This window comes from Chaetodon auriga, chromosome 10 (assembly GCF_051107435.1).
Source record: "Chaetodon auriga isolate fChaAug3 chromosome 10, fChaAug3.hap1, whole genome shotgun sequence".
NCBI lineage: Eukaryota > Metazoa > Chordata > Actinopteri > Chaetodontiformes > Chaetodontidae > Chaetodon > Chaetodon auriga.
The window spans coordinates 25,593,649-25,610,221 of record NC_135083.1 but is presented as its reverse complement, the minus strand read 5'-3'; the positions used below and the strand labels follow the sequence as shown (position 1 = coordinate 25,610,221).

The window sequence follows — 16,573 nt, the reverse complement described above, 5'->3', positions numbered from 1 at the left end:
GTTTAACATCGTAAACATTCAGGAGACAGGGGCCGTCAAACTTGACCCACATTGAACTCACACCCGACATAAAAACACACACATTTTTTTCAAAAATAAACCTAACAGTTTTGTTCTCTGGTTATCAGAAAGGTTACACACAAGGTTATTGACAATTTCAATATGTTTGGTCCAAAATATATATATATATATATATATATATATTTATCCTTAAACCTTCATTTGCAAAAGCTCATAATATATTATCATAATTTCTCATAATTTTTTAATGTTATTGGTTAGACACCTCTTTACATCCCATCATGCTCTGCCTACTATTGGTTGAGCAGCAGAGTATATGGTGGTTGTAAGTTAATGTTGCCTGATTTTCTCTTTCACCTCAAATATTACTGCAGTTTTCCCGTTTGTTTACAATATAAAACTGGCTGTGTTGTCCACGGAGGTGCATTTGACCCAGATGCCAGTCCTCAGGCGTAACCTACTGATACCCCGTCAGCACAAACAAACCTTTTATGTGCTTGGTTGAACTTGGCAAAGTTGCTCTGTAGGGTTTTCAGTTCTTCTCATTCTGTGCTCATCTGACATGAACATACAGTTCATGACTTTTGTACTGTGTGCCATCTTTGTAGGTCTGGACGTAGAATGTTTAGTTATTTCTGTTTTGTGTAACTTGGTTTTCACAGCACTTCAAACGTGTATCTACACATACAGATATGAAAGACACAGTTCTAAATTGAGTTGAATGCTTCTTTTAATTGCTCTGCAGATAATACGGGAAGAGTGTATCACCTCCTGTAGCCTCAGCACCAACTGTGAATACAAAGTCCCAAACCACTCAACTGTTGTTTAATTGATTACCAGCCTTTATTATCCAAGCTTAATCAGCCTTCCATAGGCTATGACTAACCTTTCCACTGAAATGGGTCAAATGCGTTTCTTCCGCCGTTTGCTGCTAAATGGGTCTGTGCTTTTTGTTCGGTATGTGGAGCTTCTTGTATTGACATTTGATATTTTGAACACTGTCTCTGTGTAGTTAAAGACATAGCAGCTGTGATTTAATTAAATCCGTCTCTGAAATATTTTTTACTTGCTTTACGCTGATTTCATTTGTTGGTTAATTGCCATGTAGCAGTGGACTAAAATGTTTGATTGATGAAGTAAAATTTTGGACATCTATAGCCTCCGCTGACAGGTTTCACTTCGCCCTAAACCCACGAACCATGCTGCTTTTATGTGAGTGCTCCTCAGTAAAATACAGAAGGAAGGCGTTTCAAAGATTTAGTTGACTTCTCAAGGGAATTCCCCCACATAGCCAGCTACTGTACATCACAAGACCACACACATTCTCCTTTTAGCCGACTGGCAGGGGAGCGCGAGCAGAACGTGGCCTCCTTCCCTGCCTCCTCATCCGTGAGTAAATTGCGTTCAAGGCAACCACACACTGGAGTGTGCTTCACGTTGAAACAAGTCTCTTTGGTAGCAGTTTGATTAGATTTGGCCTTTCACGGCACTGGTGAAATCAATTGTGTTCATGCGATGTGACAACAGAGCAAAAAGAGACTCGAGACAGCCGCGCTACTTTCTTTTCAACTTATCTCCACGCTCCATCTCTAGAGAATCAGATACCTCAAGTTTCCTTCTCAAGTCAGTACAGTGAGCACACATGGTGGGCTGACGGTGGGGCTCTGGACACAGGCGACAACATCAGCAGAGGTAAATGTTGGCCAAGAGATTGTGATGGCTATTAAAGAGCAGGCAGCTCATCTTTGACAAGAGGAGGAGGAGGAGGAGGAGGAGGAGCCACTTAGATTGATGTCAGGAGAAATGTTTCCAGCAGTGTGCCATCCTGACCTGCAGAGTCATGATGCTCTTATTCCAAACAAACTTTGACAGCAGCTCATTTCATGGATTACTGCCCCCTCTCCAGCTGAAAGAGTGCAGAGCCTTAACTCTGTTACAGCCACTGGCCATCAGGCGCTGCAGTCAGCCAGCAGCTACAGAAATAACTTTTCCCTTGAAATCAATAAAAAGCCACCCCGCAGCCATGTTGTATTTATGTTGCACGAAAAAGTCCAAGCTGTGAAATCGTTAAGGGTCAATTGGTTGCAGATAACATGCTCCTTTATTCTTCCACGGTTCGTTGAAAACCAATCACCAGTAGCATTGATAATTGGTTCGTTCAGGTGTGTTTTGTGAAATGGCTCGTGTACTAATTCACTGAATGATTTTACAATGCATTTTGGATTTGGTGCATCAATATTAATTGCAGGGTGTGGAATCTAGTCAGTGTCGGTTACATGTAAGGCTGAGTGTCATTTGAAGTGTTTCAATACTTGAGCTGGTGTCGTAACCCTTCTTTGAGGAATATAAACATATTCTACAAACCGTTTTCCTTTTATGAAAGTCTTAAATGTGAAATATTATCTAGAGCCAAGCAGCTATACAAGAATTTGGTCTGAATAAAAGGAGTTTGAAATTGGCAATATGTCTTGATTTTGGCGAAGGGGATGGCCACAGTGGCAGGACTCCCCTGCATTAGGCTAATTTTACAGAAATGATTTGGTTCACAGTGCGTACTGTGGGATCAATGGGCTCCCTGTGATGAAGAGCTGGTCTGTGGGGACTGTGGTGGCTGCAGTATTGATTCTTCCTGTCCTTTCTGTGTCTGCTGGGCAGGGGAACAGCAGAGTCAAAGGTCAGTTCTGCTCTGCCACACAGTGCTGTTCACTGCTTCAGACATTTTGCATTACCAGCTCATTCACTACATTAGTTCACATGTATCCATGCTGATACAAATCTTGAGATAATGAGGCAATCAAACACTTATCGTGGGATAAGCGTCTTAAGCCATGCACCGCAGAGGTGTCATTTATTGGGACAGTTGAGACATGCTAATGATATAACTGGACCTAAAAACTAGTAGCAACTATGAAGAATTGACCTCATATTTGAGTTTTGAGTTTTAGTACTTCAACATCCACACATTTTTGGTGGTCTTCCTAAATTCAAATTATTTTCGACCCTTGTGATGAATTTGGATCAAGTGTTTTCAAGAAATTACTACATATAGACTGCCAGACTACTTTGAAGGTAAAGAGACACCATATTTAAAGGTTTCAGTAATATGATTTGTGATTTGTTGTACTGAATTTATATTTACAACAAAAGGTTAACAGTTAACAGGCCCTCTTTGTTAATATGTTGCATTTTGTGGAAATACTAGAAAAATGAGGTTGGCCCCTCAGAGAGCCGTAACTCCAATCACCTTTAAAAAATAACAACAATGAAATGACTCATTTTCTAATGAAGACAAAAAACTGAGCACATCGCACCAATCCTTACACTTGCCTGGCTTGTAGTGTGTCATTAAAAAAGAAATTAAAGCACCACTGCCGGTCTCTATATCTCTCCATTGTTTAGGACCAACATGCATCTTGTACTGTCTAATGAACCCTGCTGGACTCTCAGGTCATCTGGAAGCAGTCTGCTATTCCCAGTTCAAACTATCATCGTTATCTATTCTGTAGTTGCATCTTGTTTATTATTTATTTCCTAGTTTATATCTTTTAATTTATTGTCAAAAGCTGCAACACATAATGAAAAGCACTTTGAATTGCCTTTGAAATTTACAAATACACCTGCCTGGTCTGGCCATTTAAAGCTTTTACAGTGGGTGTGTGGTCAGTTAGCAGTGGGTCCTTTTACACATTCCACTGTTTCTGCTGGGTTTTTTTTTTTTTCTGTTTTTAATGCTTGCTGACTGTAACGACTCAACGCTCTCCTTTATGAAGATGTCTGAGATGTTCTGATTGTCCCGTTAATGTTCCACTTGGGTCCACAGAAAGCTGCACACAGAGCTCACTGTTATAAACCGGCCTTGTGCGTGTGTTGGTGGCTGAACATTGCACTAGCACCGCTGTTCTGGAGCTGAGCACTTTGCAATCGAATTCCTACTCAGGACCATAAGGTTAGGAGAACAGGACTGAACTACATTAACAATACCCTGGAGGGTGGGCGCTCAGCAGTGAGACCACAGTCAGGCCAAATCAATGCTCAATTAGAACAATCCGTCACTGCTGGTTTGCATTCCTTACTTAAACAGCAGATATTTTGGATGTATGTTCCAGGTTGTAACGTGATCTTCATACGAGTCATGTCAGAATTTAGAATTAATTCAGGAGCACAGAGAAATTGGGAAACTTCAGGAATACTAGGAGTGCTGCAAATTCTCACATTAAGTCAAATCTGTTTACTGACCACTCTGCTGCTTTCACATTCTCTGTTTATCACAAATACTGCTGCCATTATACTGCCATTCGCTAATATTCACATTTTTTTGTAAATATTAGTGAAGAGTCACATCCCACTCTTCCAGTGGGGATGTAGGAAGTTCAGCAGTTGTTGCAGTGGAACGTCGATGCAGGTTTTCCCACAGGTGTTCCGTTGGATTCATATCTGAGCAATGGTGTACATGTGAACTCGGAGTTGCCTCATAAGCCTTATTTTGGTCATTAATACTGTTTTTTTTTTTTCATTGACTCCTGAAAATTGTTGCCCCATGAGTTCAGTATGCAAAGAGGTTTGTCAACAGAACCTTGTTTTATGCTGCGTTTTAGTTTAATGCCTCGGGATGCTGCACTAATGCCGTGTTAACACCATGTTTGCTGTCTTTTTAACATGTCTGGGTGCATCATGCCATTGAGGACGATATTGCAGAAGTCTGTGGTTTTTGCAAATGATGGTGGATTAACTGCAAATATTCGTTTCAGGAGAAATACCTTCCTCTATGTTTTTTTAACCCAAACTTTATTTATCACCAGCCTTCACTTGTCTGTGCTGCATATCTTAAAATTTGAAAATATATGTTATGAGCTATCTGAAGGCTGAGTTGAGTCATTTACCTGGTGAGAAACTTGTGTTGAGCAGCAGACATGTTCAATAACATGTGTGGTAGGAATCTGCTAACCTTATTCAAATACATGTGTGTACTGAGTTGGCCTAATTTCCTGCGTGTTGCAGGGGAAATGTTTGATAGGATGTGACAGACACATGGTAATTGATAATATGGCCACATAGGGTGTAACCGCAGCCCAGGGGCAAGTGGCTGTCCACACAGGCCAGACCAGGCCTGATTACCACACTGTTAGCTTCCTGTGGAGGAGCTGTCAAATTCACCCCCAAAATAATAGCAAGGACACAGGACAGAGGGTTTTTTTTTTTTTTTTTTTTTTTTCAATGCCACCATTCAGGATTTGCAGCGCCTTATTAAAGCCAGTCTTATTCTCTTGCTGTCATTTCACTCCTAGAAGATGTAGAATGATTTATGATAAATTTAGGCTACAGTATGAATCCTCACATCCAGAGAGAGCTCTTGCTTTTATTGATTTATCCCGTGCTTGTTGTTCTGTCATAGTCTGCTGTGTGAAGTAGAGGTCTTGTTAAATGGCTTTTCGTTGAGAAATCGCTTCTCGCTGTTGTATATCTTCTCTCCTTTTCTCTTCCTCCCCTGAGACAAGCAGAACTCTGTCAGCAATGACAGGCATATCCAATGCATTTGCTTTGCATTGCTGTGTGTTCATGTGAGTGTATCAGTAAATAATTGGAGTTTGCGTGGAATGTTGTGGAAATGCACACACACGCACACAATCAATCAATCAATCTCTTGAATGAAAACATGTTTTGTATGCACGTTTGTCTATCACAGTTTTTCAGTTGCAGCACACACTCGGTTTCCCTTCTGACAACTTTTGTTTTTTTCTTCTGTCTGACTTGTTTTCTGCCCTGCAGTGGAGAAATGTATGAGCTCCATGCAGATGGGCACCCAGATGGTGAAGCTCCGCGGCGGCTCCAAGGGACTGGTGCGCTTCTTCTATCTGGACGAGCACAAGTCTTGCATCCGCTGGAGGCCTTCGCGCAAGAATGAGAAGGCCAAGAGTGAGTGTCTTCTTCCCTCTTATAGTCACAAGAAAACAGCATTTCAAATCTGTCATGCACCTGCACTTCCAATGTGCTCGTGCTTCAAACTTAATGTGACAGGCAAGGGCTCATTGAATGTTACCAGACATCACATCAGCAAAGTTTCACTCTGAATCGCCATTTATCATCCCTCCCAGAGGCTCAACCTGGTGGACCTTTGAGAAATCAATTTGCCAAAAAGACAGTGGCCACAGCCTTTTCAGTGAACAGAGAGTGAGTGACTGCAGCAGTTACAGGACTACTGCATTTCATTTTAATTACCTCTGCCAAACTAGTATTCATTGAATAAGTCTCATGACTTAAAAATACCCACAATATGCAAACAGAAGCTGCTGCTGCTACAAGGGGATGTTAAGGTGTGACATAATGAGGGGAAGCAACTGAGTTGGACCAGAACACTGGTTAACAGGGTAGTCGCAGACAAACACTCAGCGTATTTTAGTTGTATTCGTAGTTTGAGAAAATGTGAAAATGCTCCTGCTAAAGGTGGAACTAGGCAGCACTGTGATCTGAAACTTTTCCAATGATTTAGAAGTGAATACAAAAGTGAATACATTGAGGGAAAAAAAGGGTAAGCAACATCATCAGAACTATAAGTGGAGTACTTAAAGGGGCCCAGTGGAGTTTTTTTTTGGAACCAAACAAAAGTTATATTTACTTTCAGTGTTACTAACCAAACGGCATCATGTGTGTCCCTGACCTCTAACAAACGATAGATGATTTTTAAAAAGTGTTTAGATACAGAATTGTTTACATCCATGTTAACATGCTCGCAATCTTCTTGTTCCCTGTCTTTGTTGGCACATTGCAGCACATCTCTGTATGTTGTGCCACTTTTTGACTAGAGCAACACTGTGACACCACTGACAGGGATGTGTGCTGTGTCACTTACATGTGTGTATGCATCCTTGTGGACAAAATAAACAGAACAGGGACCCACTCACAGAAAACAACTCCTTAGCACTACGAGAGGTCAATATTTATTTATTTATTTTAGTTGGGTATATTGTGTATATTTGTACGGTGGCCCTGAGAGCTCAATGCACTGCAGCCTAAGAAAACACACGCAAACAGACAAAACACAAGCAAAAAGCAGCATTTAGAAAAAAGGCTGCAAAAAAAGAAAACAGCCAAATACAGAAACACTCCAGTTAGCACAGACAACAACAGAAACTTTTCCCAGGGACAGTAAAAAGTGATGAGCACAGCTTGACGCTGCAGGGACACGCTTGTTGTCCAGCCAATACAGGAATAAATAAATAATAATCAAAATAAATCTTCCTGCATTCCACTCCACTTTTCCACATCCCACATTTTCCAACACACTTACTTATTGAGCCAACTTCAGTATGATCGCAAACAACAGCAACAGCGTGTCCCAGCCGTGTTCATCACTTGTTAGTGTCCCCTGGAAACAGTTTCCACTGTCGTCTGTGCCACTGGCAGTGTTTCTGCATTTTATTGTGTTTTCTCAATCTACAGCACTTTTTTCTATGGATGTGTTGTCAAATTTGGTGAAATTAGATGTATTCATTTGCTTGTGTTTTTTTTTTTTTTTTGCCACCATGATGATCCAGTGCCTGTCTCCCAACTGGCCTGTTTATCTGTTTATGTTTGACAGGCTTTTAGTTCTGCTAGATTTAATTCTTGTTCCTATACATTCCCCCAGGGATGGAAGTGCTTTTGTTGTTTTAAACTGGACCTTTATTTTCCCTGCACAGTATCTACAACAAGCAAACCGTAGCATTTCCTGCAGTGTTTTCGAATAAAAGACGGCAAAGAGACTTCTGAGCAGCAGCTTCCAGTATGGCTGGGCGTCTCATGGGGGCTTAGGGCTCAGTTTCCCGTTGCTCTCCCTCCTCTGTAGCCCTGGATTTAATAAGCTTCTTAAGTCGACTTAATTATTCATCAGCTTTAATCTGCCCAAACAGTATCTTACACACACGTGCCACTAAATGAGAATGACACACACACACACACACACACACTTCGTAGGCAGATGAAAAACTAAATCATGGAATTTATCCAAAATCTTAAACCTTTTACGGTTGGATGAGTAAAACAGATATAAGCTACTTTCACACATCAGAGTGACAGCAGTGCACATAGAACATGGCTTCATGTCTCTTAATCCACCCTCCACACACATCTTATACTCACATACATACAAAACATAACCCTAACCCTATGAACCAGACTTGTGGAGGTCCACAAAAAGTCTGGGCTGATTCTTGAGCCAAGTGTAAGGGAGGCCGTAAAATGCATTTGCATGTACATCTGCAATTGGAATTTTGCAAGCTGTTTAAAGGGACAGTCTACCTAGTGTATGTAAACATGTGACCCACTGGAATTGTGATATATCCTGTATATATAAGTGAAGTAATCTGTCAACAATAGTTTGAAAAAATACTTTAGTCATTCACAAAGTAGATTCTCTAACCGACCTGCTTAAACTATAATTTGTTAACATGAAAAGTGTAAAGTAGTTAAATAAGTTTGAATGACTTCAGCCTCTGTGTATGTAAACTTCTGATTTTAACTGTTAACACACCACATTCCCCATAAATTCAAGTAGAAATGACACTCTGTCTTCTCTTAGCTCTGCACCTGTAGGCAGTTTGTAAGGAGTGACAGAGTGATGTCTTCTATTCCCAATGAATACATGTTCCCAGCTTTTAGTCACACCCCAACTGGCTGAGCCTCATCTTGCTTGCGTCCCTGAATCCCTCATTTGATACCTTGATATGTCTCAGACACTGGAGAAGGGTATAATTGTGTGGCTACTGCAGCCTTCTCTGGCAGCACTCTCTGTGGTGTTCTAATGCTAAGCACTCACTGGGACGGACTGATTGACAGGCAGCGCTGCAGGCTTCTGGTCTGCCCACACACTGACCTGTATTCCTGACAGCAGATTTGCCCTTTCTTACCAGAAATTTACAATTTGACAAATGGAACAAGCCAACAACCAAAACATAAAAATACAGTCTAACAGTTTAAGTTGGGGCTCAAGCCCTGAAGGGGCCGTACCCCTAGAAACATGAAACTAGACCCCATAAATGTAAATAATATGCATGTGCTTGGTGGCGCTGTAACTGAGGCCCAGAAATTCAATTTTGGAAAGGCCACGCCCCTCACACTGTAAGTCTGATTGGCCTTAAATTGGACACACAAAAGGCGTGCTGAGTGTGTGTTACACCAAAGCCTCTTGGAACATGAAAGTCTGCCACGATGGATTTTCTGCCTTTTTGAATTTGCCATGTTTTAGTGTTAGTTTTTGGTCATGTCTAGTCGACAAAAGCTGGACATTTTTTTTGACTAAAATGTTTTCTTTCTTTTCTTTCTTTCTTCTTTCTGAGGCTTTTAGTCGAACTTCAGCAAACTACTTCTATATAAACAATTTAAGATTGTTATTGTCAATAGAATTATTTATCAAGATTAACAGTCAACGATAAAATCCTAACCCTAAGTCCATGCTGGCCAAACAGAAGTCTGAATAAAATCTACTTCCAGGAGGCTACTACCTGTATTCCCAATCCTATAATGGTAAGGCAGGCAGTGCCTATGTCGATGCCAATGTCGTGACTGTGTCTCGTCTTACATTTCCAGCAAAGGATAAGGCAATTTACAAGAGATTATAAGGAATAAACTGCAGCATCAGACTTACTACTGGAAAGTGACACAGATGGCTCCCTTAATACAATCACTGACCCCCCACTGGCTGCACAATATGCTTTTGAAATAAGAAACAAATATTTACATGACTGGATAGATGGACTGCCATGAAATATCACGTTCCCCTCAAGATAAATTGCAATAACTTTAACTTTTGTTTATTACCGAATACTGCAAAACTAATTACATTCCCATTGTCATCAGCTGTTCTCTGTATTTAGCATTAAATAGCAGACATTACTAACATGCTGAACCAAGACACTAAACAGTTTCTAACATTATATATACATTAGAACTTAGCTGAAAGCACTGCTGTGTCTAAATACAGCCTCCCAGAGCCTCTAGCATAGCTATAGTTAACGGCTCAGTGCTATCAGGCACTTTCCCAAGTACTGAATCTGCTCCTATTAAAATGTTAAATGATTCCTAGGTCTCAGTGTAGCATTTGACACTGTAGGTAACGGAATACTGCTGAACACTGGTGTCATTGTTGAGAGCAGATACGTAGTTGGATGAGCTAAAGTCTGGCAACACAGACAATAAGTATGAGTAAACAACTCAACTCTCATGCTCTAAAAGGCAAAGACTGAGTTCAGAATCTTAGTGTTCTATCCTTGACTCAGATCTCACCTTCAACAGCCATATTGAAGCAATCCTTAAATATCATCTATCATTTCTATCAAATCAAGACTTTGGTGTCCCAAAATGACCAAGAGAAGCTAATCTATGCTTTTTTTTCCAGTCGGGTGGATGACTGTAATGGTGTCTTCACAGGTCTTCCCAGAAAGAACAGTTTCAGCACATTCAGGATGCTGCTGCTAGAGTTTTATCCAGGACTAAGAGGACAGAGCACACTACTCCAGTTCTAAAATCTTTACTCTGGCTTCTAGTTAGTTACAGAATAGACTTTAATAGACTATAAGTATAAATACTATAAATCACTTTGTGGTTTAGGCCCAGAATACGTGTCTGATATGCTTAAAGAATACATACCAGGACTCTTAGATCGGTGAACTCAGGTCAGCTCCAGACCAGAGTCAAAAATCTGAACATGGTGAATCAGCAATCGGCTGTTATGCTGCATGCAGCTGGAACAAACTGCTAGAAGATAGATGTGCCCTAACTGTAGGAATTTTTAAAATGAAATTAAAACATTTTTCATGTGCTGATGGTGAATCTCAGGTGGTCAACAAAAGCACCAACAGGAGCAACTCATCAAATAATCCACGGAGTAGTAGCGGTTACCATTATCTACCAGATACCTGGTGTATACTACTGCATAATTTATAAAAGTGCTGCAGTCAGGAACAGCACATGGACCCATGTAGCATCTCCATCTGCAGGGTTTGTCAAGAACAGTGACAGCCACATGGGAACACACAGCAGCAGCATGTCGAGTGTCATGTTGGTGACATCTTTGACATCCAGTACAAACAGCTGTCACTAAACCACAGGTTCTATATACTCCGGTGTGAGTGTGTGTGTGTTTGTGCAGTCATGAGTGTACAGCTATATCACTGCATTATGAATGAGTGTGTATGTAAATGTTTCATCCATGCAGTATATTGTATGACAGAAAGATAGAGATATATTGAGACAGAAAAAGATACGTGTTGGCTCTATATAGCCTCTTGATATGGATAGTTTTTGTGGAATGAACCTGGTTCTGAACAAGAAACAGAAGCATATATCATGTGCTCTCTGTCATGCGGAAAACGAATGAATGGCTCGAGGCAGTGTCTTCCGGTAAAATGTCATTACCATCTCATAAATGTTGCATCTAGTAAACAGAGCTCTCTGAGCACTACTCATTGAGTTGAGTATTTTAATCCTCTGTATCATAAAGCATGAAATCAGGCTGAAAAATGTCTCCATTAGCACTGCTTATGCCCACAACAGTTAATTCACAACAGTTATTTTGCCCAAGGTTGAAATTCTCAAGACCAGTGGAATTCTCAAGACTTTTGCTCTTTTTTGAAAAATATGTGTTTTATTTTCTCTCAGCTTTTGATATTGCATGAGGCTCAAACCTAGAAGTCTACTGACCCCACTGGTCGAAGAAGTACTCAGAAATTTTACTGAGTTACAAGTAGCAGCAACACCATTTAAAAGTACTCAGTTACAACTGAATGTCCTGCATTCAAAATCTTACTCAAAAAATATAAACGAAACAGAATGGCCTGTCAGAGAGTTGTCTTATTATAATATAAGTGATGAAGCATTACTATGTAAGCAGCATTTTACTGTTGTAGCTGTAAATTAGTCAATAACAGTCCATTATATTTTATAATCTGATCAATTGTTTTGTCTATCAAATCTTAAACCGCACAGTAACAATTAACTTTAACTGTCACATACTAAAGTATATATATATATTAATATATACTATTTTCCCTCTGAAATACAGTACAGTAGAGGTATAAAGTAACTTGACATTGAAAATCCACAAACAGTAAAAGTACCTTTAAACTGTATTTAAGTACCTTAAATGTACTTTGTTACGTTCCACCACTCACTCGCTGACTTCCTGTTTGCTCCAACAGTCTCCATCGACTCCATCCGAGAGGTTTGTGAGGGTAAGCAGTCGGAGATCTTCCAGCGCTATGCAGAGGGCAGCTTCGACCCCAACTGCTGCTTCAGTCTGTACTACGGAGAGCACATGGAGTCCCTGGACCTGGTGTCCGGCACCGGAGAGGAGGCGCGAACCTGGATCACAGGCCTCAAATATCTGATGGCTGGCATCAGTGATGAGGACAGCCTGGCCAAGAGGCAGCGTACCCGAGACCAATATCCTTCAGTTATATAGCAGGGGGGACTTCGATGATTGGGTTGGTGGTTTGAGGACTAGTAACAACTACAATTATATAATCTAGAGTATCATGATCAACATATATGTGGAGCTAAAATCTATGAAGAGTTTCCTTTTAAAGCATGACAAGCTGTGTTTGTCTATTACATTGACACTTTTTTGCCCTAAATCTTCACTCTTCTTCACCAAAAGCAGCAGTTATAACAATAGCCGGGACAGTAACTGTCCCAGTTCTTCATGGTCACTTCCCTTAACCCACTGTGTCATCACATGGCTGAAGCAGACATTCACTGAGGCTGATAAAAATGGCGACGGCAGCTTAAGCATCAGTGAGGTCCTCCAGCTCCTGCACAAACTCAATGTCAACCTGCCCCGACAGAAGGTCAAACAGATGTTCAAGGTACAAAAACAGTGAGCACTCAGTGGTGAACTCTGCCACCCAAAACCCAGAAAGCTGTCTTAACTGCACTGCCACACAGCCTTTTGCAGACTGTGACTGGGCAGCCACACACAGAGCCGGTTACTCTGGCAGGTGTCAGCCTGCTCCTCCACAGCCGAATGACCACAGAGAAAGTTTGACATGACTAAAAGTTGTCTTTTTAACAGCCCTTGACCCTCACTGAGCAGGTGATCATTGCTTTCTCTGAACATACTGAACTCCAAGCAGCTTTAATTTTCGTATATAAAGCTGCTGATTACAATCCACTCAACTCAGTAAGCATGCATTTTACTTCACAGGTGTGAAGGCTGTCTTAAACTTACCACTTCAACACTAATAAGAAATGACACTGTGAAAATGTCATAGAACTGTGCAGCTAATGAGCAGGACACAGTGTTGTCCGGCTCATTAAGACAACAGCAGGTCACTTGAGACTGCAGTATGTACTTACTTACAGGACTTCCTGGCAGATTGTGAATGAGCAGTAAAGACTCTGACTGACTGCTACAGATGTTGGCTGACACATGGCTCAGCCTCCGCATTAGAGGATTAGCATGCTGCCATGTTAAGCATGTTGTTTTAGCCTTGCTCCTACTGAGCAGCTAGCCAGCTTGCTATCACTATGTCCAGTGACCTGTTGGCGGTCACCCATATGGTGCTGCTGGGACACAGATGGCCTCTGGTGTAACACAGGCTAAACACACAAGGGACCGATCTGCCCCAGTGTGTGTGTGTGTGTGCGTGCGTGCGTGCGTGCGTGCGTGCGTGCGTGCGTGCGTGTGTGTGTGTGTGTGTACATTCATGAAGATTTGTGTGTTGACAATCTCTTGCCTAGTTTCTTGGCTTAACCTACTTAGAGTGGAGAGGGAATACCTGTGGACTCGACCTCTTTCCCAGCTTGTTGATGTTAAGTGATGAGTGTAACAGTGCTGTAAATAGTCTGCTCATATTTCAGAGCACATTGCTGCATATATTTGCATATTAACGAAGATAAGTTACCAACCTTACCTAATCCCATACAGTGCAGAGCTCTATCATACTGAGAAATGTCAGGGTATGCAAAATATTTGAAACACCTGTAAGTATAACATGATACAGTTTAACATTAACGCAAACTCTAGCCTCCAGTATGACTATAAACAGTCAGCATCTTCCTAAAACAACAAAAACTGATCATTACAACTCATATAAGGTTGGAGTTCTTGTAATGCTGTTGTATTTGTCTGCATTTAGCTAGGCTGATGGAATAAACAACTAATTGTAATACATAATAGCAACTGACTGTATGTGACAACACATCATGAATATTATAATGACTGTGTAATTATAATAAGTAAAACAGGTTCTTTTAATTCTTAATTGCACAAGTAAGTATTTTACACATTTGAAAATTTAGAAAGGTGCTGAAGATGGATGATGAACTGCTAAAAGGGAAGAAGGCTGCTCCGTGCTGCCATTGTTAAGCAATGCAGAAACTATACTTTCCCAATCAGCTGTCCTTTGTTACTGTGCAGAATGCATACAGTTATTTATCTTAAAAAAAGAGATCTTTTATACATGAAGTTCATGAACAAGAAGCAGAACAGGGATTCACGTAACAGGAATATACAAATATGACCACAACCTTTTAAATTTAATATGTGTAATGTGTGTAATATGTATACATACAAATATGTGTAATCCTACAACGAACTTGATAGTTTCAAGTAATGCCAACTCAAACAGTCATCAGCTTATTTCCACCAAAAATCAAAGTATCAGTTTTCTATACCATCTCCAAATTTTTGCATGGAAACAAACTCATTTAGATCTTAATTTCATCTATTTTTCACTGAGTGTTATAGACGAACTCCTGCAGACGTTTTCGTTTGATGGAAAACCAAGTATAAGTAGACGCACATTAGCCTGCACAAACTCATATGTTCTGTTGTGATTTATTGTGGCGAAAGCCAGAAAGAAAAACTGCACTGCACTGAGCTCAAAAACAAAGACATTTTTTTCAAAAAGCAAAAAACGTAACTCTAGTTGAAGCAATCAGTACTGGTAGTTTCGATATAATTTGTCCAAGATCTAAAATATTTGTCTGAGATTTCTTTCTCCACCCAAATACAGTGGAGAGGAATGGAATTTCATTTATGGTGCCTACAGCATTTGTCATAACATTTCTCATAAAGACCATGAGATGCACTAGAAAGGGCTGCAGGAAGGTAGCAAGTGGACCTTGACATAAGATTTTGTCACTTTTTTTTTTTTTTTTTTTTTTCTTTTTAAGGTTTTCATTGAACTTTCCATTATATTGGGCTGGAGGGAGAAATGTCTGGCACTGATATCTCAAGGGCAAAAGCACCCAAAGCTATCATCATGGCTCAATAGCGGTTTGTGAGAGTTGTAATTTGGGTGAGCCAACCCTTGAAAAAAGCAACTGTGACTTACAACAACTGCATTTTGAAATCTCTGTAAAGAATTGCTATAAACACCCCATGCAAATTACAAGATTCAATCAGAAGAGTTTTATACTCCATCAGGGTCACTGAACATCACCCTGATATTTCACCCTAATCATAAAGTAAATCAGGGAAATGTGTTTCCACCAGTTTATTACCGTCCAGCCTCGGAGTTGTGTATTAACTCTGTGATGTGGCCTGAAGACCTTTCCTTATTCCGTGTTGACAGAGCAGAGGCATGGCGTGCTGTTGGTGCACATGAGTCACAGGAAGCTGGTCGGATGTGATAGTTGAAGTTGTAAATGAGAGCAAAGCAGACTTCTCTAGAATAAGCTTTGCTCAATGATTTATTACAGCAGAGACTTGCAGATGTGCACATGGAGGGAAAGCTTGGTAGGAAGGGGAAGCTGTAATTCTAACTGATGAATTAATCTATATTAGTTGTCGAGCTAAAACACAGAGCACAAGCCTGCTAACAACTTAAGTGCATGGGTTCATGCATAATGAATGGGAATGAATAAGTCTAGATTGATGTTTTCTGTCCAATAAAAAGACTTAGTTCTCCAGCTGTGCCTCCGCTGCTTTGCTATCCTCCTGTGGCTGAGATGTGTCCTGAATAAAAGGATTGCTTCTGACAAGAATTCTTTCACCTCAAAGTGGTTTTATGTGTTTTTGTTGGTCACCATCGGTTCTCGTAGATATAAAAGATAACATCAAAATGAATCTGTATCACTGCAAACTTGCCACAACACAGTACTTTCTGCTCAGAGAAGAGTTCTCTCTCTAATAACTCTTACTAATGCTGTCTGTATGCATCTGTGCCTGTCACTTGTGTGTCGCTCAGTCACAGCTAAGTGACAGCCACGTGATGTATGCAAAACCAACAGCTGAGTCTGGTGATATGAAGTGTTTGGCTGAGTCATTTGGCTTCCTGTGTATCAGCTGTGCCGTGCAGAGAACATGGTGGTGACGGGTAGGAGGATAAATGTGTTAGTGTAGCAAGTTTTAGGGAATTAGGGTTCAGAAGACTGACGCCAATACATTTGTCTGATTAGTGGAGGGGACTAATGGCCTCAGTACGGTCTGTGCGCCTGACTGCACACCCCCTGTTCTGCCACAACTATTGATGTGTGCATTCTGTTCCAAACTCATCCGTACAGGAGTTGCTGGTGTGTTCTGATACTGAAGTTTGCACTGTGGACAAAATAGCTAGCAGAGCAGAAAGCCTATTAA

At 40.7% G+C, this 16,573-nt stretch overlaps 1 protein-coding gene across 3 annotated transcripts in view; it reads left to right on the top strand.

The window, feature by feature from the left end:
- The window catches only part of plch2a (phospholipase C, eta 2a), a 168,461-nt gene that overhangs the window by 106,967 nt on the left and 44,921 nt on the right, over positions 1 to 16,573 (top strand). For all 3 annotated transcript variants that reach the window (XM_076740470.1, XM_076740471.1, XM_076740469.1), the window contains exons 2-4: positions 5,788 to 5,934; positions 12,192 to 12,435; positions 12,728 to 12,857. In XM_076740470.1, coding sequence (XP_076596585.1) covers positions 5,788 to 5,934; positions 12,192 to 12,435; positions 12,728 to 12,857 — 521 coding nt within the window. The remainder of the gene's footprint in view (positions 1 to 5,787; positions 5,935 to 12,191; positions 12,436 to 12,727; positions 12,858 to 16,573) is intronic.